The sequence below is a fragment of the Monodelphis domestica genome, chromosome 4 (genome assembly GCF_027887165.1).
Source record: "Monodelphis domestica isolate mMonDom1 chromosome 4, mMonDom1.pri, whole genome shotgun sequence".
Classification (NCBI taxonomy): Eukaryota; Metazoa; Chordata; class Mammalia; order Didelphimorphia; family Didelphidae; genus Monodelphis; species Monodelphis domestica.
Window position 1 is genome coordinate 323,148,192 of NC_077230.1, and position 25,292 is coordinate 323,173,483.

The 25,292-nt window shown below is 34.5% G+C and overlaps 1 protein-coding gene across 4 annotated transcripts in view; it reads right to left on the reverse strand.

Moving 5' to 3' along the window:
- The window catches only part of LRCH1 (leucine rich repeats and calponin homology domain containing 1), a 217,736-nt gene that overhangs the window by 43,233 nt on the left and 149,211 nt on the right, over positions 1 to 25,292 (reverse strand). For all 4 annotated transcript variants that reach the window (XM_003341353.4, XM_007495432.3, XM_001378971.4 and 1 more), the window contains exons 5-15: positions 22,146 to 22,282; positions 21,105 to 21,232; positions 19,423 to 19,486; positions 15,053 to 15,158; positions 12,324 to 12,454; positions 7,655 to 7,722; positions 5,348 to 5,434; positions 3,424 to 3,513; positions 3,276 to 3,312; positions 835 to 888; positions 23 to 95 (exon numbers count right to left, since the gene is read on the reverse strand). In XM_003341353.4, the coding sequence (XP_003341401.1) occupies positions 23 to 95; positions 835 to 888; positions 3,276 to 3,312; positions 3,424 to 3,513; positions 5,348 to 5,434; positions 7,655 to 7,722; positions 12,324 to 12,454; positions 15,053 to 15,158; positions 19,423 to 19,486; positions 21,105 to 21,232; positions 22,146 to 22,282 (975 nt within the window). The remainder of the gene's footprint in view (positions 1 to 22; positions 96 to 834; positions 889 to 3,275; positions 3,313 to 3,423; positions 3,514 to 5,347; positions 5,435 to 7,654; positions 7,723 to 12,323; positions 12,455 to 15,052; positions 15,159 to 19,422; positions 19,487 to 21,104; positions 21,233 to 22,145; positions 22,283 to 25,292) is intronic.

The following is a 25,292-nucleotide window of genomic DNA, read 5'->3' on the forward strand; positions in this document are numbered from 1 at the left end:
CCCCATTTTCATTTTAACTCACCTGATCGAGGTTTCAGTCCAAATGGGGCTGTGCTATTTGCAGTAGGTGAGATGGCAGGGGAGTTCTCTTTACTCTGTTACAAGGAAAATGAAGTTCCAGAAATTGAAACACAACCAAGCATACTGATTTCCCTAAAAGGATCCCAATTATGCAGCACCACTGTCTCAATCAGCTTTCATACTATTGTTACATTTATGACACAAGGGAAGACAGAGCTATGCTGATAGACAAACACCTGCAGGTCTGAATTTAAATTTCTATATTAAGAAATAAAGTCTTCCTTGATCATTAATTTGATTTTTGTGACTTTAAATGAAACCCGGAACGAGAGCCTCTTCTCTGTCACTGTACAACACGACTACACATAAAGATTTAGCACATCTTTGATAGAGGATTTCATAATACAATGGGGTTGGGAAAAGAAAGATGAAACTGAACAGATGCACAGTCTATAGGGAAACAACATATTGAATCATTTATGGATAACAAGATCTTTGAAATGTCAACCATTTGTATACTACTTTCACCCTGTTCTTAGAACTGTCTAACAAATAACAATACTCTACACAATGTTTCCATGACTATTTCCAAGAACAGAAATTGTATTTTATTCTTAAAAATTAAACTTTAATAATGAATGGGATGGGTGAGCTATATGGTAGCAGATGAAATTGAAAGGGATTCCCCTGAGAGCCCACCACACTCAATTCAGTCATTAATCACTACAGACTTGCATAATATTTTTTGTAGGATATGTGCCAATTCAGAGCATAGCAATCAACTTATTCTTCCCTTGCCCCTAGGCAGCTTACCTCATTTTGAGAACATCGGATCCCTATACTTCCTAAAGCCAGATCATTTTGCACCTGAAAGAAAAAAAAATTCGTAGTTTAATAGACCCAGCCCCATTTGGCCCCATGAGTATTACACAAATACTTTATAATAACATGAAATAGCACAAATGTGCAGTTAGGCAGATAGGCAGCAGAGGGGAAAGAATACTGCTGGGCTTATAACCAGGAAGACTTATCTTCCTGAGTTCAAATCTGGTCTCAGACTCTTACCAGTTGTAAGACCCTGAGCAAGTCACTTAATCTTGTTTGCCTCTGTCTCTTCATCTGTAAAAGGAGCTGGAAAAGGAATGGCAAACTATTCCAGTATCTTTGCCAAGAAAAACCCAAATGGGGCCATTAAGAGTTGGATGTGATAGAACAACAACTGTAGTCACAAAAGCTGATAAAAAAAAGTCCACTCGTTCATACTAAGGCAAGAAGAATATAAGAAATTATAATACAGAAATCTCATCTATCCAGGATTTGAGATAAACTCAGAGATTCACAACACAGGAAGAACCAAGAAGAAAGAGGGAGAAAAAGGTGTCTGGCCGATCAAATGGTTATCATATCCATTATGTACATAACAGGGCTATATAAGAAAGCACAGGTGCTGTGCTGTTAGGAGGCACTCATATCCTATTTATTTTTAATTTATAGACTGTCCTAATAAGCTTGACCATTTTGTTTGGAAGACCACAACATAATATGGGCAGCTGAATGAAATTGGGAAGGTCTGCTAAGGAGAGGCATATTTGACAGCACAAGGAAGCCTCACAGTCTGAGAGCAACAGAAAAGGTCAAACCCCCCCAAGATCAAAGAACCAGACTCTTCCAGCTGACTCTCTTGCTGCTTAGTGTTCTCTGGCCTCAGATTATCTTGTCCTTACTTATCTGCTTACATCGTCTACTTGCCTACTAGAATGCAAACTCTTTGAGCCCAGGACCATTTTTCCTTTTATTTTTCACTCTCTAGCATCCATAGGTGCTTTGCATCTAGAGGAAATGCTTGCTGGATTCAAGTGAAATGGATAATATCTACTGAAAACAATCCCTTATTTTATAGATGAGAAAAATAAGGGTATGAAAAGTCCCACGTCTATATTTAAATCCTGGTTCTGACCCTTATTGTGTGACTATTGGCAAGTCATTTAATCTCTGAGACACTTATTCCTGGAACTCTATGTCAAAATTCATTTGTCCACTGTAAAGAGGTCAGTAGCTTCCCAATACAACTAAATAAAGAATCCAGGTTTGGTGGGGGAGGGGAGAGGAGTTGGAATATCAACTAGGTACCAATTTCCCAGGTTACCACTCTATCTGGAGAGAATCAGCAGTAGCCCTTGAACTTTAACCTACCCCCAGCTTTAAGTTCCCTGATTCCTCCCTACAATTTTTAGTCCTACTTGACCTAGATGAGAACCCCATCAAAATTTTTCTGGACCTTTCTACTTGTAAATAGTAAGCAAATGCTTCCAACCACAACCTTAGCAGGCTCTGCTCTGTTTCTGTCCTCCTTGATTGCCCCCCTGATGACATAGCCCTTCCATAAAGCTGACTTGCTTGCTGAACTGCAAGGAGGACCAGTGAATTGTGAAGTTCGTGGGGAATGGGATGTAGGATACAAGAATGTAAAAAAGTTTCCTTAAATTTAGTCATTCTGTTAGAGTACAAAACAATTTTACTATAGGGCTGAGAGGGGGCTCAAAGGGAAAACACATACAAGCAAGTAAATTACAGGTTAAAAGTGTCCATTACTGCATTAGCTAGTTACACATTTGTCAGGCCCCGTGGCTGTTGTTATTCTAATGCCCAAGTAACCAGTTCAAACTAGTAGCCTCAATCATAGGGCTACCTGGTCCTGATTTGCTGGGCATCTATCTGTAATTTTGGAGGAAGGTTTTTGCCTCCTGGGATCTTGGTGCTGGGTGATTCATACTGGTATTAGTGTTCATTCATCCTAAGTCATCTCTAATTCACAGGGTGGTCTCAGCTTCTCCTAAAAACATTTATCTTCTGCAATACTCATTTCTCTGTCTACCTTGTCCTGTGATTATTTCTCTTCCATGTAGCCTAAACCTTGGATAAACAGATCACTTTCAAAATAAGTGTCTTTTATTTTTAGTAGCAGGTGGGGCATGCTGAATGGGTAAGATGCTTGAGAAGTGTGAGAGCAGAAAACAGTCTTAAGATTTACTGAGCTAGAACACATTCAAATAGCTGGTCTCAAATTTTGTCTATTTAACATTTCAGTTGTCAGTATTTCTCAAAGTGAGAGAGAGAGAGAGAGAGAGAGACAGACAGACAGACAGACAGACAGACAGACAGAGAGAGACAGAGACAGAGACAGAGAGAGACAGAGACAGAGAGAGACAGAGACAGAGAGAGACAGAGACAGGAAATTTGTTTTGTTTTCTTACCTGACAATCAGGAGAAGATTCTAGCTGTATTTGACCACTGTGAAAAGAAAAAGGGAAAAAAATATACCGAGGAATGAAAATTCAAAAATAAAACCTCCAATTTGAAAAATATATATATATACGTTAATAAAACAAAAATTAAACATACTTTATTGTAGAATCCTGTAATTCTAAGGTTGTTGCTGAGTCCATGGGATAGAGGTTCCTGACACTTCTCTCTGTAATATCTGTACCTAATCTATAAAGTTTGAAAACAAAGGAAAGAACAGTTTTGGAGTTATTTCATTGGACTTTTTTATTCATAGTTCAATATGTTTTCTTCGTTGCCTTCTTAAATAATATAAATATCAAAGAGATGACTATCCAAATACTTGGCTCCTTAGAAAATTTTGGTGTAAAACTCACTATTAAGAAGGAGGCATTTTATTATAGCCAATAAAAGATCATTTAATAAATTCTCTCTTCTAGGACATAGCTTGCCGACAATGCAAGGAACATTAATACAGTGTTTATGTCTAGCTCAAAAAGTCAAGAATCTGAAAAGATGAGTCCTTCACCTTTTGAAATACCAGATATGTTGAAAGAGTTATGATATAATTCTTCAAGTTACAAATTATCTTTTCAACAATCTCAAATATACATTTTACCAGCGGCTGCTACTGCTGCTAAATGGTGCAGCAGATATAATGCTGGCCCTGAAGTCAGGAAGACTTGAGTTCAAATATAGCCTAAGACACTTAATAGGCGATCCTGGTTAGTCACTTAACCCTGTTTGCCTCGGTTTCCTCACTATAAAATAAGCCAGAAAAGGAAATGGTAAACCATTCCAGTATCTTAGCAAAGAACACTTTCAAATGGGGTCACCAAAAATCAGAACTGAATATCACTGATGCTACTTCTTATTTTGCTGCAGCAATTTTCTGATGAAGTCAAAAGGATCACACATTATAATACATCCTTGTGTCTTGTTTGCTTTCTGAACTAGACCATTACTGAGAGTAGCATAGGTAACATAGTAGTATTGAGGTCTTTAGAGTAAGAACTGTTAAACAGCATTCCATCTCTTTTTTAAAATGGAAATTTAGCACAAAATTTGGCATATAATTTAATTTTTGAAAAATTGTTATACATATTACAGCAAGAAATGTGAAAAATCACTTATTATATAAAAGATATAAAAGATAAATATGATGGGAAAGTTAATACTAACTAGTCAACCCCAAACCATTTAAGGTTGGGGAAAAGTTCATATTAGAATTATTTATGAAAAATGCAGCATAAATAGCCAATAGGTCTAGGAGAATGAACCAAGATAAACACTAAAATTGCAACCCACCAAATCGGAATGAGAAATACAAAATTCAAGCAATTTTCTAGTATTAAAGTGATCATCATAAATCTGTGACATTTTTTATTTTATCAGAAATTTAAAAATAGTTTTTATTGGTTCTAAAATATATAGGAAGAAAAACAGTAATATTAAAAAGCACTGGATTATTATATTAATAGTCCACATTTGAAGAACTGGGAAAGATAGGCACACTAATGCATGATTGCTGAAGCCATAAATTGGTATAACTATTCTAGACAGCAATTTGGAATGATGCAAATAAAGTGACTGAACCGTCCATCTCTTTTAAGACAGAGATTCCATAGAGACAAAAATAATTGGTTCCAGAAACACCTTTTTGTGCTTAAAATAACTAAAATTCAACCTGTGAGCAAAATTATTGAAGATATGCTTCACTAGGATAATGGCGCATTAATGCACAGAATGCACTGAAAAAGGGAGAACTGAGGTGGATTTCCATGAATTAGGAGAAAATCATTTGTTTATATATATAAATATTAAATATATATGTATATATGTACATATATATATTGTTCTTCACAAAGGCAGGTAGCACATTGAGGATATGTGTTTAGATTTTTAGAGCAGTCACCTCTTTTCAGGAAATACTTTAGAGACTGAGAGTATCATTTGCTTTGAGAATGGTCAATAATATATGCAAAATGTTAATTTAAAACTATTACTCAGACAAGAACATAGGATCAAGCTAAAACAAACATACCTGTTGGGATCCTGTAACAAATCTACTGCTTCTCTAAGTTGGTCTATCATTGCTATATCCACATCTTGGTTATCTGATAAATCGTTCCTGTTATAAAGTCAAGAAAGAGCAACAAAAGTATCATCATTACCATTGCACCAAGGACCTAGGAAGAACCCCCTGCAGGTGGAATATATTACCCCGACTTTTGTTTGCCAAAATCCAACTAGCTTTCAAGGGATAAGAGTTGGTACTAGACCAGTTATTTCATGAGTATAGTTCATTCCTACGTGAGGAAACATCCTCTATTAATATAGGAAGGCACCTCTACAACATCTATTCATTGAGATTTATCTAAAGATCTTCCTGGCTGCAAAGACCAGGTCTCTATCCTCTATGCCATATTCTCCCCTGTATCTGGAGCTGAAGCCATGAAGACCCAAGTTCAAGACTCACCTCAGTCACTTACTAGTTGTGACCCATAGCAAGTCTCTCTTAACCCTGTTTGCCTCAGTTTTCTCATCTGTAAAATGAGCTGGAGAAGGAAGTGGCAAAACCACTCCAGGATCTTTGCAAATAAAATCCCCAAAGGGATCATAAAGAGTTGGACATGAATAAAAACAACTAAACAACACCTAGATAGAAGGTAAGTTCCTTAGGTGCCATGCATGCAGTTGTTGTTAATTAACTATAACAACAACAATAATTCTAATTTTCATGTTGAAGATTTTATAAAACATACTTATCTTTGAATATTGCTGGATGTAGTATAGTGATTTATGGTTAATTGGCCTCTTATTTTAACTCCATTCTCATTTTAATGAAGAAATGGACATTAAAATTTTTAATTTAATTTTTAATTTAAATAAAATTAAGAAATTAAAATCATACACATTAGACTGGAAATTAGGAAATCTGTGTTCAAATTCTATCTCTGCCACTAACTAACTATGACAGAGTTCATAAAATTCCTCTAGGCCTCAATTTTCTTATCTGTAAAAGTAATGCCTTTGACAGCTAAGTCACTTAGTAGATTGAGCATTGGACCTGGATTCAGGAATACTTGAGTTTGAATCTATCCTCAGATGTTTATTAGTTGTATGATCCCAGATAAGTCACTTAACCTGCCAGATTCAATTTCTTCATCTGCAAAATGGGGTTTATAATAATATATGGCTCCCAGGGTTGTTGTGGTTAGGATAAAGATGAGGTAAAACTTGTAAATTACTTTGTAAACCATAAAGTACTACATGAATCTAGCTATTATTCTCTTCCTATCAGTGCTAATAATCGTATGATTTTAGGATTAGAGTGAACCTCTTGGTTTTATGGAAAAAAAGCCCACTGAACAGTTAAAACTATATATTGGTGACCTTACAAGAATTCCTCCACTCTCTCATGAAAGTTAAGGTGAAAGTTTCTTTTTATCCTAAAATTTAGGCCAATGTCGTTCTGCAGGTAGAAAAGCTTATGAATCATTTCCTGGAACATATTGTGAAATCATCCCTTTGAGAGGAGAGGAAAAAGTGATAAGGGACCTTTCACAATGTAACATGTGGAAAGAGAACTCATTCTGGGGAAAAATACAATCTTATAAAGGCTATATAAATACCATGTGGACTCAAACTCCATTTTTGGAACTATTAGTAAAAAAAGATCTATTTTCCCTCTCTGTCCTTCAAGTTAAACTTAGAATAGGGGTGATATGTGTTGGCCATTCTTATTAAAATTTTGTTTTCAAATGTCTGTTTCAAAGGCTCTTCCCTGATGCCTTCTAGTTGCCATCTTCAGGGGAATGATAAAATATAAAGAATCTAAAACTGGGACCAAGATCTAGAAATCATCTTGTCTCAAATGCAATTGAATATAAGCATGGAAGCCACTAGAGAAGTGTTGAAAATGGTTTATTAACCTAACCCAATATTCTTTAAAAAACAAACTATTTTTAACCCTTTCTTTCCATCTTAGAATCAATACTGAGTATTGGTTCCAAGGCAAAAGATCAGGAAGGACTAGGCAATTCAGGTTGTGTATTGCTTAGAATCACACGCCTAAGAAGTGTCTGAATTCATATTTGAAGCCAGGACCTCTGGACTCCAGGTCTTGCTCTCTCTCCATAGCCCATTATTCTTAATGAGAATGGATATTAGAAATGGACATATTTTGTACTTTTGTTCATGGTAAAGGGTTCTTTATTTTTATTTAAAAAGAGCTGTCCAAAGGAAAACAGGTTAAAATATTACCATGACACGCTATTATTCCACCCGAAAAAGAGGGAAGAAAAGTAGCTAATACTAGATCTTATGCTGAACATAAGTCAGGACTCACATTCGCTCTGTTTGCCAGTGTGTGTCCTCTTCTATCCGTAACAATTCATCACAGTCGTCTGTTCTGCCCTGTGAACAAGCAACATACAGGTCCTCTGAGAAAAGAGCTTTGTTATTCAATCGCCAGAGCCTGTGCCAAACCTGTTTCATCTATCAGCTTGAGGTCAGTAATTACAGTAGTTAAGAAGCCGGGCTTTTATTTCTCCCTGATCCCTCGATTCCCCCCCAAAATCCCCCCCCCACGGTGATCCGATGGCTTTCATGGGCTTGCCAGAGCCTCGGGTGGTCCTTCGCCTTTGCCAGCGGGAGGGGAGAGAGATGTTTACAGGGGTACAAAAACTTACCTAAATGAAAATGCCACAAAGTTAATCTCATATTTTAAATGGGTAAAGCAGGCGGGATGCCCTTTAAGGCTTTTTCCTGCGAAGGGATTCTGCCTTGCTAGTTCATTTGGAAAGGTGTGTCCCACATTTGTCCTTCCATTTGGTAGACCATGTGTTTCCTTCCACTTTCATCTCTGACATAGAGAAATGCTGCTTTAACTCAAATGACAGCAAGAACGGAAACCGCCCCTGAATGGGTGTATGTTTCCCCCAGTGAGGAAGGAACAGAAGACAAAAGGACTGCTTTCTGTGTCCTGGTTTTGGCACATCGTTAACTAGGTTCAAGAGTACCAGCCAATTTTGCCAGATGTATCAGTAAGGAGTGTGCTAGCCTTTTTCCTGGGAAGGTGGCTGACTGCCCAAAGTTGGCCTCTAGCTGGAAAAGAGCTTCTCTTTTTTAAAAAAAATTTAACTTCTTACTCAATGAAGAAAGTAGACTTTATTAGTTTTATAACCTAGTAAACTCAATGCACTTTTAAAAGAACAAACCACTAATTTTCACATGTATGTCTGGCAAAAATAATGAAGAAAGGCAGGTTCTCTTCTCAGTATCGGCTTTCAAGTGTGGCAGCTATAGAAAGGCCCTTTTTTGTTTTCATTTGGAGGCTCAAAAGATTACATGATCATCACTTGTGTACAGTCTTTGTCCTTTCCAGATGAAAAGGGGCGGGGGATGCCTGGCTTTCTACAAACTTATATACTGCTATGATCACCAAGGTAGTCAAGATAATTACTAGAAAAGTTTTCCCTCTACTATATGTTCACATTTAGTAACAAAGAAGCTTATTATTAATAATTCACATTTATGTAGTACTCTAGTTTTCAAAGCACTTTCCTCATAACAATGGCAAGAATTAATATCTCTGTTTTTCAGATGAGCAAACAAACTAGGAAAGATCAAGTGACTTTTCCCCGGTCACAATGCCAGCAAGTGAAGGGGCTGAGAAATGAATCCCTGACTAACTCCAAGTCTAGAATTCTTTCCAAATAATAGTTCACACTTATAAAGCACTTCACAATTTCCAAAAGAGTAAACAATATGGCAGTTTTTAGCTGCTAAGCAAGACACCATAAACTTTTAATGTTAAGTATGTGTCCCAAAACCAGAGCCAAAGTTGGCTTAATTTCTACTTTTTGTGATTTTCCTTCAAATCTACAGATTGGGGGCTTAACTTATTTGGCTTTGTTCCAGTATTTTTTTTTAACAAAGCACAGGGCCTTCATCATAGCAGACATTTTATAAATATCTGGTGACTTAATTTGATGTCTATACATTAGAATTTGTTCTTGAATTCACAGAAGAGTTTTGTTACTAGATTTCAGCTTTTAAGGCTTGTTTATTAACATTTCTTTTCTATTAGATCATAAATCAGAAGAAACTTGATCTAAGTTTCACCCTTAAAATTTTTACTGGATTTTGTTAGCCTCTTTTCTTTGAATTTCTCCCTCTTATGGTCACTTTCTCCAAAGTGCCCTTCTTACTTAAGATTCACAAATTAGTTAATCTAATTAGGAGTATACAACAATAGGATGCCAGAGTAATTCTAATTCTCTGAGCCATTAGACTGCAAAGCACTAATAAATCAGGATCTTTTCGCAAAGAAACTTTATGAAAGAGAAGAATATTTAAACCGCCAGTAAGTGCTTCCTGACATTTGGAAGTACTATGGAAAACCTCTCTACCAGCAGTACAGATGAGAATAGGGAGTAAATAAGAAAATAAAAGCTCTCTGAATAGCTGAGATAGATGCCACAGAATCTTTAAAGTGAAGATTATGCATTCATTCTTTCTCTTGAAATGATTCTCACACAACTTTCAAATTCACAGGAGAATAAAATTATCTTAAGTCTAATGGGTGAAGAGCTAAAGTAACAAGAAGAGATAAGATAATGGCAAAAGAGCAAACAGAAAAACTATAAAAAGCTGACAAAAGAACTAAAAAACAACACAAATGTAATAATTATGCTATTATGCCAGTGTAATTAAAACTGAAAGCATCGTCTTGAGATCAAACACCAATTAGTCCTGAGTACAGCATGCTTAAATAGATGTGTTGATTTTTCTACCTTCCTTAATCACTATTTTTGTCAAGCTAGCTACTGCATAGATATTAACCATTCAAGACTGTTGCACAGAGCTCCATGAAAGAAAAGTTTTCCATTAACCTTATTCATTAAATGAGACATTAAATCTGCTGCTCTTTAGTTTCTATTTTTTTCTATCTGGTGTATATCTATCTATCTATCTATCTATCTATCTATCTATCTATCTATCTATCTATCTATCTATCCCAATCATCAGGGAGACTGAAATAAACTGAAAATAGAAGAGTTTCAATGCAAAAATAAAAAAATAAGAATAATCAGAAGAGGCAGAGGAGAATTTTCTAAAGTCCTTCTAAGGGAATAGTGTATTGTACACTCTGAAAAGAAAGCAGCTATGAACAACCAGAGGAAAAATGTCACGAAGACTTTGGTTCCATCAGGAAGAGATCATGTGAAATCGAGTAACCTGAGAGGGAGAAGCATAGAGAACATCTGAGTAACCCATCAATGGAAGCAGGAAATCTAGAGCATTAGAAAAGGCCTTGTGACCAGAATGAGAGAGGAGATAGTTGCACTGCTTTCTGCCCAATACTTAGAGTCCTGGGAGTTCTGGATACCACATTTGAAGAAGGACACTGAGGATTAGAGAGGATCTAGAGGACAATAACCTGAATGGTGAAGCACTTCAAGACCACATCAAATCAGGATTACTTTAAAGAACTGAATATGGTTAGCCTAGAGAAGAAAAATACTCAGGGTGTACACTACAGCTACCTTCAAGTATTTGAAAAGCTTCATCTGAAAGCAACATTAATCATATTATGCTTGGCCCCAGAAGCCAGAATAGAAGGATTCAGTATAAACTGCAGAGAAACAGATTTAATATTTGACAGGAGGAAAAATTTCCCATCAATTAGAGCCATCCAAAGATGGAATAAAGGAACTTAAAGAGATAACAGGCTCTCTTCTTTCCCAGAGGTCTTCAAACATTTGCTGCATGATCTGGAGTGGGTATTTTTATTCAAGAATAGGAAGGGATTAGATGACTTCTGGGGTTCCTTCCATTTCAGATTAATGAAACATATTTCACATGCTCTGTATTGCTACATCAAAGTTTAATCTAATTTTGCCTATCTAAATACTATCATATCATACTAAATACTATCAAATCATAATTACATGGATATTTGTACTTCTTCAAATAAAGCCCATTATTTATATTTGCAGAAGTACATGTAAATATGGAAGGGGAGCATCTGTATTTTTTTTTACTGACTAGCAAGCTTCTTTTTACTTAAAAAAAATTTTTAATTATATGTGAAAACAATTTTTGACAGTTGTTTTCTGACATTTTAGAATTCAAATTCTCCCTCTATCCAAGCAGTAAATAGTCTGATATATAATTCATTTCTTTCAAGTAATACATATTTCCATATTGCTCATGCTATGGCAGAAGACATATATATATATATATACATATATATATATATATATACATACATACACACGTGTATATATAATAATAAAACTCATGAAGGAAATAAAGTGGAAGATGGCATATTTTGATCTACAACCAGATTCCCTCAATTCCTTCTTTTGGCTATGGACAGAATTTTTCATCTTAAGTCTCTTATGCCACAATGGTATTCCATTATAATCATATACTACAACTTGTTTGCCCATTCTCCAAGTGATGGACAACTCTTCAGTTTGCAATTCTTTGCCACTACAAAAAGAGCTGCTAAAAATATTTTGGTACAGGTAGGTCCTTGTCCCTTATCTCTAATCTCTTTGGGATACAGATCCAGTAGTGGTGTTATTGGGTAAAAGATATGCTCTTTTGTCTTGGAATAAATATTTAGTATTTATTCTAAGACCGAAGGCAAAGGTTGAAAAAAAAAAGAATATGGGAGTTACCTCATCTCACACTAGTTCACAATAACTAATTGATAAATTTTTAGGGTAAGCATTTCCACCTTGGAATTCAGTCAACCTATAAATCAATTGGGTTTGATTTATTCTTTTATCAATTAGTTGGACAAGAAAATAATGGAGAAAATATGAATAATGCAGATTAAACATAAAAATGGAATTTTTTTTCCTCCTGGTAAGCCAAATTGTAAAACATTTACCAGCACATTCCTGGTTTTAGCCTGTTGTAATAACCTTGTCTTGTTTTTTTATTTTCAATTGACTACTTTTGTTGACAATTAAGTTTATTAAAATTATTTTAAAACTTGCCTTGATATAGCTAATAAATTTAGTAGAGAGGGCATCAGTTTCATCAGTGAACTGTTCTCTTTCTTCTCCTGAGTTATTATTTTCAGTCAAAAGGGAAGGCTCTTGATGATGAAATTCCTGATGAAATTCCCCTGATGAGAAAATAAAGAGAAAAGGTAAAAAAAATTGTCAGAGACAGGACCACTACTAAGACAATTCACATTTATCTAAAAGTTTGGCTTCTATAATTCAAAGGATATAGTGGCTAAATAGATAACAGAAAAGAGAAGTAAAAATAGCTATAAATTGGATTTTAAAATGGTGCCTTTGTCTCTACTTCTTGTATGGCTGAATGGCAGAGAAGGAAACAGAGGAGTTAAAGGGAACAGTGTTTGGAGCTTATCCAAAGAGTAAGAGAAAATGAAGGCCATTTTTAATGAACCGAAAGATGGATGAATAGAATGTGTGTGGTTTTCTGGAGAAAATTCATTTTTTAAATGCAAAATTGGGCTAGAGTCTTGAGCTACATACTAATTAATTCCAAAGGAATCTGACTCTAAGATAGAAGTCAGAGAGTGAAAAGGAAGACTCTCAGTAGGTTTAAAGGATGATACTAAGGTTGTAATTAATAACAATAAACGAGTGAGAAAGATATTAAATACTTCCTTACTTCTCAGAAATTTTGTTTGACAAGATTATTTACTTTTCTATTTAGTTGTTTTTATAGTAACACTTTTATCAGGATGTGCAGAATTTGTATTTCTAACCTGAATGTCAAGTAAATGGGTTAAATGTTAATCATTCAGAAAATGTGAAGGATGTGGCATTGCCACTTGAAGGCAGAATACATTAATTGCAGCAACAAAAGTGAAGAAATCAGTCTTTTGGGTACTTGCAAACTAAATTTATGAAGTGACACCACACAATAAAACATGGAGGATTCTGGTCTAAATGAATGTGCTATTTTGGACACTTTTTAGAAGTGCTAAAGAAATTGAGTGCTGATCAATTATACATTAATCAGCTTATGCTAACTCATACTATAAACTGATATAGTCCAAGCAATTATTTAGCCATATAAAAACTGAAAAGAATCAATTTTAGTATGTCTCTTTGAAAGTCATTAGTTAGAAGAGCAAAAATCCAAATACTTCCATTTGAAACTTGTGTAAAATTCCTATCCAGGTCAGGAATGGATTCTAGGACACTAAGCATCTAAATTTATATGTCCCCAAATAGTTCTCTCATAACTAATGATAATAATAGTATAGAGGAAATTTAGAGCTGTAAGGGGTTCTAGCACTCATTTATTCCAATCCCCTCACCTTGCAGATAAAGAAGCTAAGGCTCAGATAGTTTGAGTGATTCATCAAATGACAGATAAGTAATTAATGGCTGAGCTGGGGCTGGAGCTCACACTTCATTCATTCAAGAACTATTGATTATCCTTGTACTCTTGTGAAGATAATAGCATTAAGTGCCAGGGAAAGACAGTTCAGGTCAGTCTAGCAGGAAAGAGAATTATTCATTTGGAGAAGATGTTTATTGTAAGCCACATCACCTGTTATTGAGAGCCAATTAAGGAATATGGGAAGAGGCAGGAAAGTACTAAATTACATAAGTCTTTATGATGTTCCTGTCTGACCTGGGAATTAGAGCAAAAGGAGATCTACAGTTCTCCAATAACCCCACTCCTCTCGCTTGCAAGGTTTAAAGCCAGGCACCAAGAAAGAACTAAAAACTGAAGAATTTGTCCCAAATTGGGTGCTATAACTCACACCACTACTGCAGGCTGGATGCAACAGCCTTAAGATTCCCCAAATGTATGTGTAAGGGCCATCCCCATTGAAACTGCTCCTCAAATTCTCTATTAAAGAGGTGTGTCTCTTCGAGACAGGCAAGATCCAAAGAAATTTGGCTTTGGAGTAAAAGGCAGGTTCAAATATCTCTGTCACTTCTTAGTTGTGTGAGCTTGATAAGTCACCTCTCTGAGTCTCAGTTTTCTCATGTATAAAATGAAGGAACTGGACTAGATGGACTTCACAAACAGTCATATGTACAAGCACTTCTAAGTCTAGACTATGGCACACAAAGGCTGCCATAGAGACTTGCTTGCAAACGACAAGCATGTATCCAGGTAAAAGTGGACATCCTCAAGACTAGTCTTCTTTGGAGTAGCTTTGGGTCATGCCATGAGGCACTATAACCAAGAAACCTCCATCTCTCCAACCCTGTTCACCCACATAAAGATGATCAGGTTGGGCCCAGTCATAAATCCAAGGTTTTGGATGTAAGCAAAATGAAACATTCTCCTACTCTTAACTAAAAAAGCTTTTTGTTAGTTGGCTCTTTCCTCAGAGAAAAGGGTTAGTAAAAATAATGGGAACAAACACACTTTTAGATTACTAGCTGTTTGTAAGAAACATTTATAAGAAACAAGAAATATTTTCAAAAATATTTATCTGTATTTAAGACAGAAAACTACACTTTGTCTTCTCATTTAAAAAAATTTAACCCTTGATTTAATTGGAATGGGAAACTCCTACCAATGCAGATCAGTACCTTCTCTTCTATTTATAGACTTATCCTGAGTTCCAAGAGATTGAGTGACTAGCTGAAGGCTCTCAACCCTTCTGGGTCTGAGATGGGATTTGAACTGCAGTCTTCTGACTCCCACGTCAGACTCTTCCTTCACTGAGACCTGCCTGTCCTTGGATTCCTCATTGCTTTTCCCCTTCATTCCTTCGTACCTTTCACTGGACTAAGGCGATGACATGAATCTTCCTTTACAATCTGCTCTTCTTCCATGATATTTGACATTGGGGCATTAAGGCTGACAGTATCTTCATCAGAAGGCTAAAAAAGAATAATTTAACTCACATTCATGGAAAAACATTAAAATCATTTAAGAGATAGCTATAGACAATTTGCCACTTTAAATGAGGCACTTTTATAAAATGGAAAAAAAAAAGTAAATTCTGGGTAAGAGAACAAATTAAATCCTAGTTTTGCCACTTAGCAGCTGTTACGTAGCAACCATAATCATTCAGATTGAATCTCTTCTAAACACTTCAGGTTGGCATGTGTTTCTTTTTTGATTGGGTGAACTCTAAATAAAAAATTTACAAGTGGTAGGAGATTAATAGTTGTCTTGCATTTAAAGGGTAGAACCAACCCATCTGATTTTGGAACACTTTATTTAAACTATTTACTTAAACACTTTATTTAAAGCAACCTGCAACTGAGCTTTACAATACTTTTCCCTGCTAGCATACAATCATGTGAAGGTAATTAAAAAAACAACAACAACAACAAAAAAAAAACCAGAATGGTTCTTTAGAGAGGAAATATCCTGTCTCCTTTGGAAAAGCAAAATTCTTTTCTTCCCTTTCTTATACTGACATTCTATCCTAATGCGATCATTGTCATAAAGGTGAGACCAGGCCGTCAAAGGCTAAGCCAGTAGACAGAAGTCTGTAAGGTTCTACCATGCTGGAGAGGCTTAGGTTAGAGTATGGTCCTGGCAATAGACTATACATTTCTCGTCATCCAAGGATCCGCCTTGCCAAGTGTGAGGGCATCATCACCAGAAGCTTGCCTACCAGGACAGCGATTTATGGTGTCTGCTTGGCATGGTGGTGATATAAGATCCTTGCAGAAACAGAATAGGCTCATTTTTCTTAAAGTTAAATAATGGACTGACAAATTCTTGAGAAATAGCAATCATAACTGGCAATAATCCAAGTTTTCAAATAGAAACAAAACTATGGCACGAAATTAATTCTTGCAAATTATTTTGGCTATTGTAATAGATTTATTTAATGGTTTAAAAATCTCCTGGCTTAGAATACTTAGATAAGTATCTGTTCCAAGGCAGAAGAGTGGGGGTTAAGTGCCTTTACCAGGGTCACACAGCTAGAATGTGACTTGGGTCAGAATTAAACTTGTGACCACTCCTCTATCTAGCTGCGTCCATTTTAATTTTTTTAAATTTGTATTACTAGTCATTATGAAAAAAAATCATCATTTAAAATATGACTCATTCATAAAATATTTATTGAACATTTAGTATGTCCAAAGTATCAATATGGAAAGAATTAGTTTTAATTTCCTTAACACAAGGTAGTAAACCAATGATTAGAAAGCACAGCCAAAGTAAGAGAATAAGGAGTTATTCTTCAAACTAACAAAGCAAGAGAGACGAATAGAGAGCAATTTAATTTCTAGATGACATGGGAGAAATCTGCAAACTCTTTATTATTATAAAACGAAGTTCTGCAGTGTTGCCAAGGTTATTGAGACCCAGTGAATGATGAGCACCAGAAGAAAGTGTCTGTATGGGGTTTTTTTTTTGGGGGGGGGAAGAAAACCTCTCCATTTCCCATACTTGGCCTTACATTTTTAGTAAAATTGCCAAGATATACATCTAAGAAAATAGTCACTACATTAAAATAAGACAGTTACTTTTCTTTTAAGATTGCATATTGATTTACAATAAGCAAATACTAAAATTTAATTTAGTATTTTGAATAATATTTCATGAACAAATTTAAATACAAATATGACTTTAGGAAGCATCATGTATAGAAATTATAGTTCTTTTTATTGGCATGTATATAACAATTAGTAACAGTTAACTATGAAACAAAAGGACAATTAAAAAGTTTAAGGACATTTCAGAAAATTATATTATACATGATAACATAATATTATTCCTTAAAAATGTAAGAAATATATTTTTTATAATTTCATGAGGGAGGATGAAAGTTTAAAAGAAAATATCTAGAAGAAGACTACTCACTATGTTAAATAGGAATTTAAATGGAAAAAAATGCAGAAAGTAATGAGAAGCCAATCAATTTAGGATTGAGTTGGGGGGTTACCCAAATATGCAAGAGTATATAACTAATTAGGCAACTTTAAACAACTGCAAGAGAACAAGAAAAGTTAGCTAGGAAAGAAAGTATGATAATAGGATCTGAAACTATAAGGAATTTAAAATGGTTTGGGTTAATAAAAAGAAGCTAATTTAAAATATTTCCCAAAGAGGGGTAAAATGTTTATGAAATTGTACAATCAATTAGTAGGACTACCATCATTAGAGGTCCTCAGTACAGTGCTTTTAAAAAACCGAATTGCCATCCCATATAGGCTTTCCAAGTCCATATACATGATAAAGTAACAGGTTGGTTAATATCATCAGCAAACAATGATTGTAAAGTGCCTAATATTATATGGCAGTGTATAGGGTACCACTTTAAAATACTTTATAAATAGATCACAACCTTAAAAAATACCAAGATTTAGAGAATTACACCAAACAATAATCTACAGTTATCTTATAAGAGAATGGCTTAGATAGCATCAATCCAAGATTTAAGGCTAATTTCTTATTGAAGAAAACATGAAAAGGCATCAGCAAAACTTGGAGAAACAAAAATTCATGCCAAATGGAAATGGGAGAAAGAAAGTATAGCAGACACTCTACAGGTCAGTAGAATTTGTGAATAAGACAGATATCTTACAAAGTAAAACTTATATGGTATGTAAATTGTCATTCATTTGAACTGCTAAATGTCAAGTCTGTTTTACTTAATATTGGTATTTACCTTTGTACACAGTATTTTTGAAAAAAATTAATGCTATTAAAATTAAGCAAGAGAGTTGAGAGAAAGTACAATTTTAAAGTCCTTTTGTAGTGTTTGCAAATATATGTAATGCAAATAGTTCATTTAAAGTATATGCACTTGAAATGTAAAAATAACCTTTGGGACATTTGAGAGTTATAAAACTATATTTTGTTAAAATATAAAACCTCAGAAAATTTCCTAATTCAGCTTTGCTACATACCCGATTAGCTTTTTTTCTTTTGCCTACTATCCTTTTTCTACTATGTCTTAACTTAGTAAAGAATGGCATCTTATAAAACCTTTCCTTCAGAATTAATTCTAATACCCTATCTGGATTAAAACTCAAGAATAAAGAAATCCAGAAAAGATGCTTTCACTGAATGTCACAGGCATTTAAAAATGAAAGAGAAGAGAAAAGAGAAAAGAGAGAGAGAGAGAGAGAGAGAGAGAGAGAGAGAGAGAGAGAGAGAGAGAGAGAGAGAGAGAGAGAGAGAGAGAGAGAGAGAGAGAGAGAGAGAAGGGACAGAAGAAAGAGGGAGAGTAATAGAACAGGAGAAGAAGAGGGATGGAGGGGAGAGACAGGGAAAAAAGAGAGAGAGAGGGAAAAAGGGAAAGAGGAAGAGACAGCAAGAATTGGTGGGAGTAGAAATAAAACAGAAATGCATCATTTCACAAGGTGGAATAATATGTCCTTTCTGCATGACTCAAAAGAAACTGCCTCAAAAATCATGTACTCCATCCTGGCCTTGGTATTACTCAAAAAGTCTACCATGTTGAGGGCGTTCAAAATAAAGAAATAAAAATGATAAAAAAGTGTTAGGAGATGACTTTATGAAGGATTTCCCCCCTAGGGGTGGAGATCTACTTTTATCATATCTTAATAAAAGTTTTTCCAGATGCTAACAGACTATAAATAAGATAATAAAATGTGTTAATGGAAGGCTATATATAACGACTACAGGAGGTTCCAGTATTAATACAGCTTCTTTTATAAAACTCAAATACTTTGTCATGATATTTTAAAGGAACCCAATCCCAAGATCACAGGAAATAAAAATTTGGTCTTAAATCATGATTAATTAATACCATGCACATTCCATGAAATGCGCTCTCGCTCTCTCTCTCTCTCTCTCTCTCTCTCTCTCTCTCTCTCTCTCTCTCTCTCTCTCTCTCTCTCTCTCTCAATGCATTTTTAACCCTTTAAGTTTTTATATGCCTTTTGGTCAAATGTCAACAGGTATTAAGCATCACAGTGCCTAGAACAAAGTAGACACAATGTTCTCTGATCTATTATTGTTTTATCCCTATGTACAAGGCAATGCATTGGGCAAGGAAGGGAACAGAGAAGAGAATGTAGCACAGAAGTCAGTCTCTGTACTTAAAAAGTTCACACTATGGTCAAGGAAATAACACATAGATACGTGTGAAACAAATAAGTTGTACTGTAACTGAAAGTATAATCCCCCCAAAGCAGCAGTTAACTGAATTACCTCAGTGGCAGATAAACGTTTATCTCCATTATCACTTCCAACTCCTGAATCAGAATCTTTCTTGCTGGGATAGATGTCATCAATATTGAATTGAAATAAAACATACCACAAAATTCATGTCAAAAAATACATCAACTTTCAGTGTAATTATGATTCATTTTAAATATGTTCTCTTCTAAGAAATTACTTGGGAACTAACATTCCATCCAATAAATATTTATCTAACACACATTTCCTATATTGTTTACAAAGCATATGCTTGGTGTCCAAGAGAGATATAATTACTAAGATACTGTCCTTCTATGGATGGAGCTTAATAAATTGGACTAGAATTAATGAAATTGGGACATTAATCTAATTAAAATTTTAATTGGATAGGAGAAAAATAACGGCTTGCCAGTTCTTCTAGTTAGCTTTTTGGGGATTTTTACTATAGTCTAATGACATGACATTAGACTCACTACAGTTAACTTTTTAAGTTTATCAATTTTATTATTTTAATGCTCCAATAAAGTTGTATATACCAGAGGGTATTCCCCCATATCTTCCACAATTTGGAGTTATGAAATGATTACTTTAAACAATTCTATAACCATGTGTCCATACTTGATAAAAATAAATGACCTATTTTTTTGTTTTTTAAAGATGAATAGATTTTTTAAATTAATTAATTAATTTAGAATATTTTTCCATTGTTACATGATTCATGTTCTTTCCCTCCTTTCTTTCCTACCCCCTCCTGGAGCTGATGAGCAATTCCACTGGGTTATATATGCATCATTGTTCAAAACCTAAAACCATATTATTAATATTTGCAATATAGTGATCATTTAAAGTCAAAACTCCCAATTATATACCCATAAAACTACATGATCAATCATATGTTTTTCTTCTGTTATTTTTTTCTAAATGAGATCTGAGTAATGGAAGCAGTTTAAAAAAATTATTGAAAAAATTGAGAATTTAATGTCCTACTTAACCTTGAAAGCAAAAGTATTTCTAAGAGGAAACCTAAAGATTTTTCAATGAATTAAGCAAAAGAACACAAATGCTTCCTTTCTAAATATTAAATTTTCTAAGTTTTAAAAAGGGACTTTTAAAATACAATAGTAAACTACCCATTGTATTTTATATGCTACAGCCTAGAAAGCCTACCATTTTTTCTTAACTATTTTTACTCAGACTCATTTGCTATATTAGTTTATCTTAAAAACAAATTATGGGGACAGCTAGGTAAACTCAGTGGATTGAGAGCCAGGCCTCTAGATGGAGGATGGGGGGGTGTCCTAGGTTCAAATCTGGCCTCAGACACTTCATAGCTGTGTGACCCTGGGCAAGTCACTTAAACCCCACAACCTAGTCTTTTTATCACTCTTTTACCTTGGAACCAATACACAGTTCTGATTCTAAGATGGAAGGTAAGGGTTTAAAAAATTATATATGTGTGTATATTGTATGTCTTAGCACAGATCTCTAATAACTTCTAAAAAGTTCTTTTCATAACCTTTCTATGTTGTACTTCCAAAACTACTGAATCTTCAAAATTACAAATGTAAAACAGCCAAGAGAGGGGAATAACTTGCATGGAGATCACTTAAAGTTTGGAACAACATTTCTGCAGCTTAGATAAAGAGGCTGTAAGTGCTGCTTTAAAATGAACAGCCAAAAGCTGTAGCACTCACCTTTCTTCCACATGCTGTTGTAAATTTGGCCTTTCCATAGTATGAAGATAAAGTGAGTCTGTTGATTTAATCTGACAGGCCTGTATGCTCAGATACTTGAATATGTGCACTTTTCCCTTTGTACAAATCTATTAAAAAATCAATAAACTTTTAAATGGAAAAATGTGAAAAAACATTCATATGTTTTATTTTCTGGAACTAAGTACTTCTACATGCATTTCATCCTAAATATCACCAATCCTATAGACTCCAGATGGGACCCTTGTAAAATCCATTACAATTCCATAAAACTGTCTCATAAATAATTTCTAAAGAAAATCAAGTCCAAATAATGTCTGAGTTTTCCCATGCTGATTTGCAAACCTCTAAAAAAGTAGCACTCTGAAAAATGCATGTAAATGCCAGAAAGAAAGCTCAGCATGATATTTCTAGCTAAAAAGAGGGTCAGAGATTATATAAAAACCTGCTAAGACAGTGTAATAAAAGCCTGAAGATTTTATTTTATTTATTTACTGTGGGGGATGGGGGGGGACTCTTGACAAGGTAAAGAGTCCCTTTAAAAAGATTAGATTGCAATTGTTTCTTTGAGTATTTGTATGAAAGTAAATGGACATTCTCCATCCTGTTTTCATGTACAATGTTCAACATCTGAGCTTTACCCCCTCCAAGTCTAAGGCCGCAAATTTGAATCAAGGCTCTGTTACTTCCTACCCTAAATGATTTTTCAGCCTCCAGTTTCCTTATTTCCAAATCCCAATTTGGATGAGATGAGATCCTAGTCTAATTTCCACTATGTTGAAGCAGCTAACATTATACCCGTTTCCAGAGAGCTACTTAAAATAAAAACTTGCTCTGTAGTTCACAGAAAACAATAAATGGGTTAATTCTTTTTTAGACAAATAGAAAGAAAAAGTTTGAGAATAACATTATTGCCAAAGAGCTTTAAAAACTAGCTCTACAAAGAATTGCTTAAATTCACAAACTGCTCCCCTCCAACCTTTTTACTCACCTTCCCCATCTCTATACTACAAGCCATCTCACCTGTGCTGGAGGGGACTGAAGGGGATTATTCTCAAGCAATAACACTTGCAGCTGCTTCATTTCTCTAAAACAAATCGGAATCACGAGCACTTTATTGCAGGAAAAGTCAAATTTTACCAAAGGAAGATCTACAAGTTCTAAAAACAAAGAAACCAACAAACAAGGACAAAAGAATTGAATGATTAAATGTCAAAAATATTTGTCTTTGGAGAAAGAAAAAATGATTTCACAATATAACCAAATTTTAAAGTTTCTTTTCAAAGTCTTGTAGCATGTATGAACACTATTTGAATAAAGCAGAAACCTCTTTAATTTAAAGTTGACTAATTTAGAACTGTGACAGCTGGACAAGTAATGGACTGTAACTTACCTCTGTACTACCCCCCAAAAAGGGTTTGCTCCAAAAAAATATCATATAAACAAGATTAGAAGAGGACTATTTTTATTTCTGTGTTTAAGCAACAGGATAGCATATAAATAAAGTGCTAATTAGAGACAAGTTTTCTCTATTAACTAAATTGGATTTGGCAGGGTCAAGAGTGGGCAATATAGTGATGATTAGTTTGTGATAGTATACAATGTTAAAATGTAATAAAACCATATTTTTTCACATTGTATAATTCATGATTTTAAAACTCCTCCCCTCCTTTGATTCCATGTAATTTTAAATTAGTGAGGTTTTCTCATTTTACTTTTGGGAATGCCCTCTATAGCTTATGTTTAATTTCATATATATATGTATATATATATATATATACATACTTATATAAACATAATCTTATATTTAGCTTATAATTCCCACCAAGTGATAGAGTAGATACTCAGTAATTTCAAGTATTCAAGCCAACTGGACTACTAATATTGGCAGCTGCTGGGAACAACATCAAATCTATTTCCTAGAAGAAAAAGATGGCTGAGTATGTTTGGGAACTAACACCCATGGAGCTAACCCAAATCATGACTATCACATGAAAAGGAAGTACAAATGAGATGTATGTTTGATGCCTTGAGAACTGATGAAATGAGGCAAAGGGATAATTCAGAGAAGATCTTTTTTATATTAAATTAGTTGGAAGAAGTGAAAATGAAGGAATTTGTTTTTTAAAAGCCTAAAAACTAATATATGTATATATTTGCATAGATAATTGACAAGACTAACACACAAATAGCAATAAACAATATAATATGTAATTAAGTGCAGGCGTGTAGTAAAAAAATTTAGGAACTCAAGGAAGATAGAGATTAATCAGGGTAGGAACACTCAGAGAAGGCTTTAGTGTAGTCAACAGTCAATAAATATTTATTAATTACCAACTACTTTATGTCATTTATTCTGGGGATACAAATAAGGGGAAAAAGAGAGTTCCTGCATTCAAGACGCTTACAATCTAATGGTGGGAAATAATACAGAAAAGGAAGCTAACTTATATATAATTTTTATATATATATATAGTGTTCTTTTGTCCTCATAATATTTCATGGAATTAAAATCTAAGCACAGCACCTAATGGAAAATGAAGTTTATTGAGACACTGGGAAGAGGAGGGGTAACTAAAGATATAGAAGTTAAGGATAATAAAAGGAGTACCCTGGCCAAAGTGAAAATTGTGTGTTAAATTAGTTGTGTTGCCTATAAAGTATGAGGGTAGCTTAAAACAAGTCCTTGAAGTCAGGCAAAGAAATCTGAACTTGATGTGATAAGAATTAGGAAGTCATTAAAAGTTTCTTAACAAAAGAGTAGTAATGAGATGAAAAGTGATTTTTAAAAGATTAGTGTGCCAGCATGTATGACCTGTGAATTGAAGGGTGAAAAAAGCTAGAACTATGTGGATAGGAGGCTTTTTTTAATTAAAAAAATTTTTTTGATCTTAAATAACAAATAAAATGGACTATTCCATATGCATAATAGAATAGAAAAAGAGGATTATAAATGAAATTGCAGATTCTATTATGAATAGCTTATTTTTCTTTTCAAACATAAAATAAATTTAACATGTAATTTTCAATGCTTTCTTGATTGTTCATAATGATCCCATATTCATTCTGGCATTCCTTCTGTTCCTTCTTATGTTTTAAAAAAATGCTTCAATTATCTCTTTTCTTTTTCTTCCTTTTCATTTTTTTGCTTTCCCTACCTAGGTTCTCTCACCCCAAAGTACCACTACCTTCTAAATGAAAAAGCCCGTATAACATATATGCAAAAGGCAAGTAAACCAAATCCCCAAATCTCAGAATCTGAAAATGTAGCCTTCTGTATCTTCAGTCTATCACCTTATAAATTTGAATCAATCAGAAATAAAACTGTCATCAGAGAAACCTGCAAAGACCCCCCCCCCAAATGTGTTTCCTTTCTAATTTTAACTTAGTTTTGGATTGCAAAATTTTTCAAATTTTACATATCCCCAAATTATCCATTTTATAAGATCTTCCCTATCCCTCATTTGGGAATGGAATCTCCTCTTATCCATAAATCTTAAGTCTATTTCTTATGTGGCGTGGTTCACAGGGAAGCAAAACCAGACATTTCTAGTGTTTCTTATCTACACTCTTCTGGAGGGGGACTTTAATTCCTGCCATTTGGAGAAGCAGAAGATTAGGACCAAAGACTGGCCACTCTGCTCTCCTCAAAGAAAAGGAGGTGCTGAGCTATCTATGTGCTCTGTTAAATAGTCTTAGACTAGGCAGAGTAGTTTGGGGTTTAAGCTAAACTCTAGATTACCGTTCAAAATGGGGAAAGGAGGGTCTCCAAATTTTATTCAAATTAAAAGGTCTGACTCCCTTCCTATCAAATAACAACTCCACAATGAATACACACAACAAATAACAAAGAAACCCATTTACCTTAGTAACAAAATTCAGAAAATACATAAGAAGATATATGCCAAGCAATACAGACTGGATGAATATTCCCTTTGGGAATGAAATAGTTCCACTTAATCAAAGAGAGAATCCTAGATCTCACTCCAAGGGGAAATTTGACCTGAAGTGGCAAGGTGACAGGGATAGACATTGCCCCAGAGTTGAAAGACTTGAATTCAAGTGATGCCTCCTATAGTCATATCTTTAGAACTGGAAAGGAACCTAGAGGTCATCTAGTTCAATTTCCTTCATTTTAGAGATGGGTAAACTGAGGTCCAAAGAATTAAG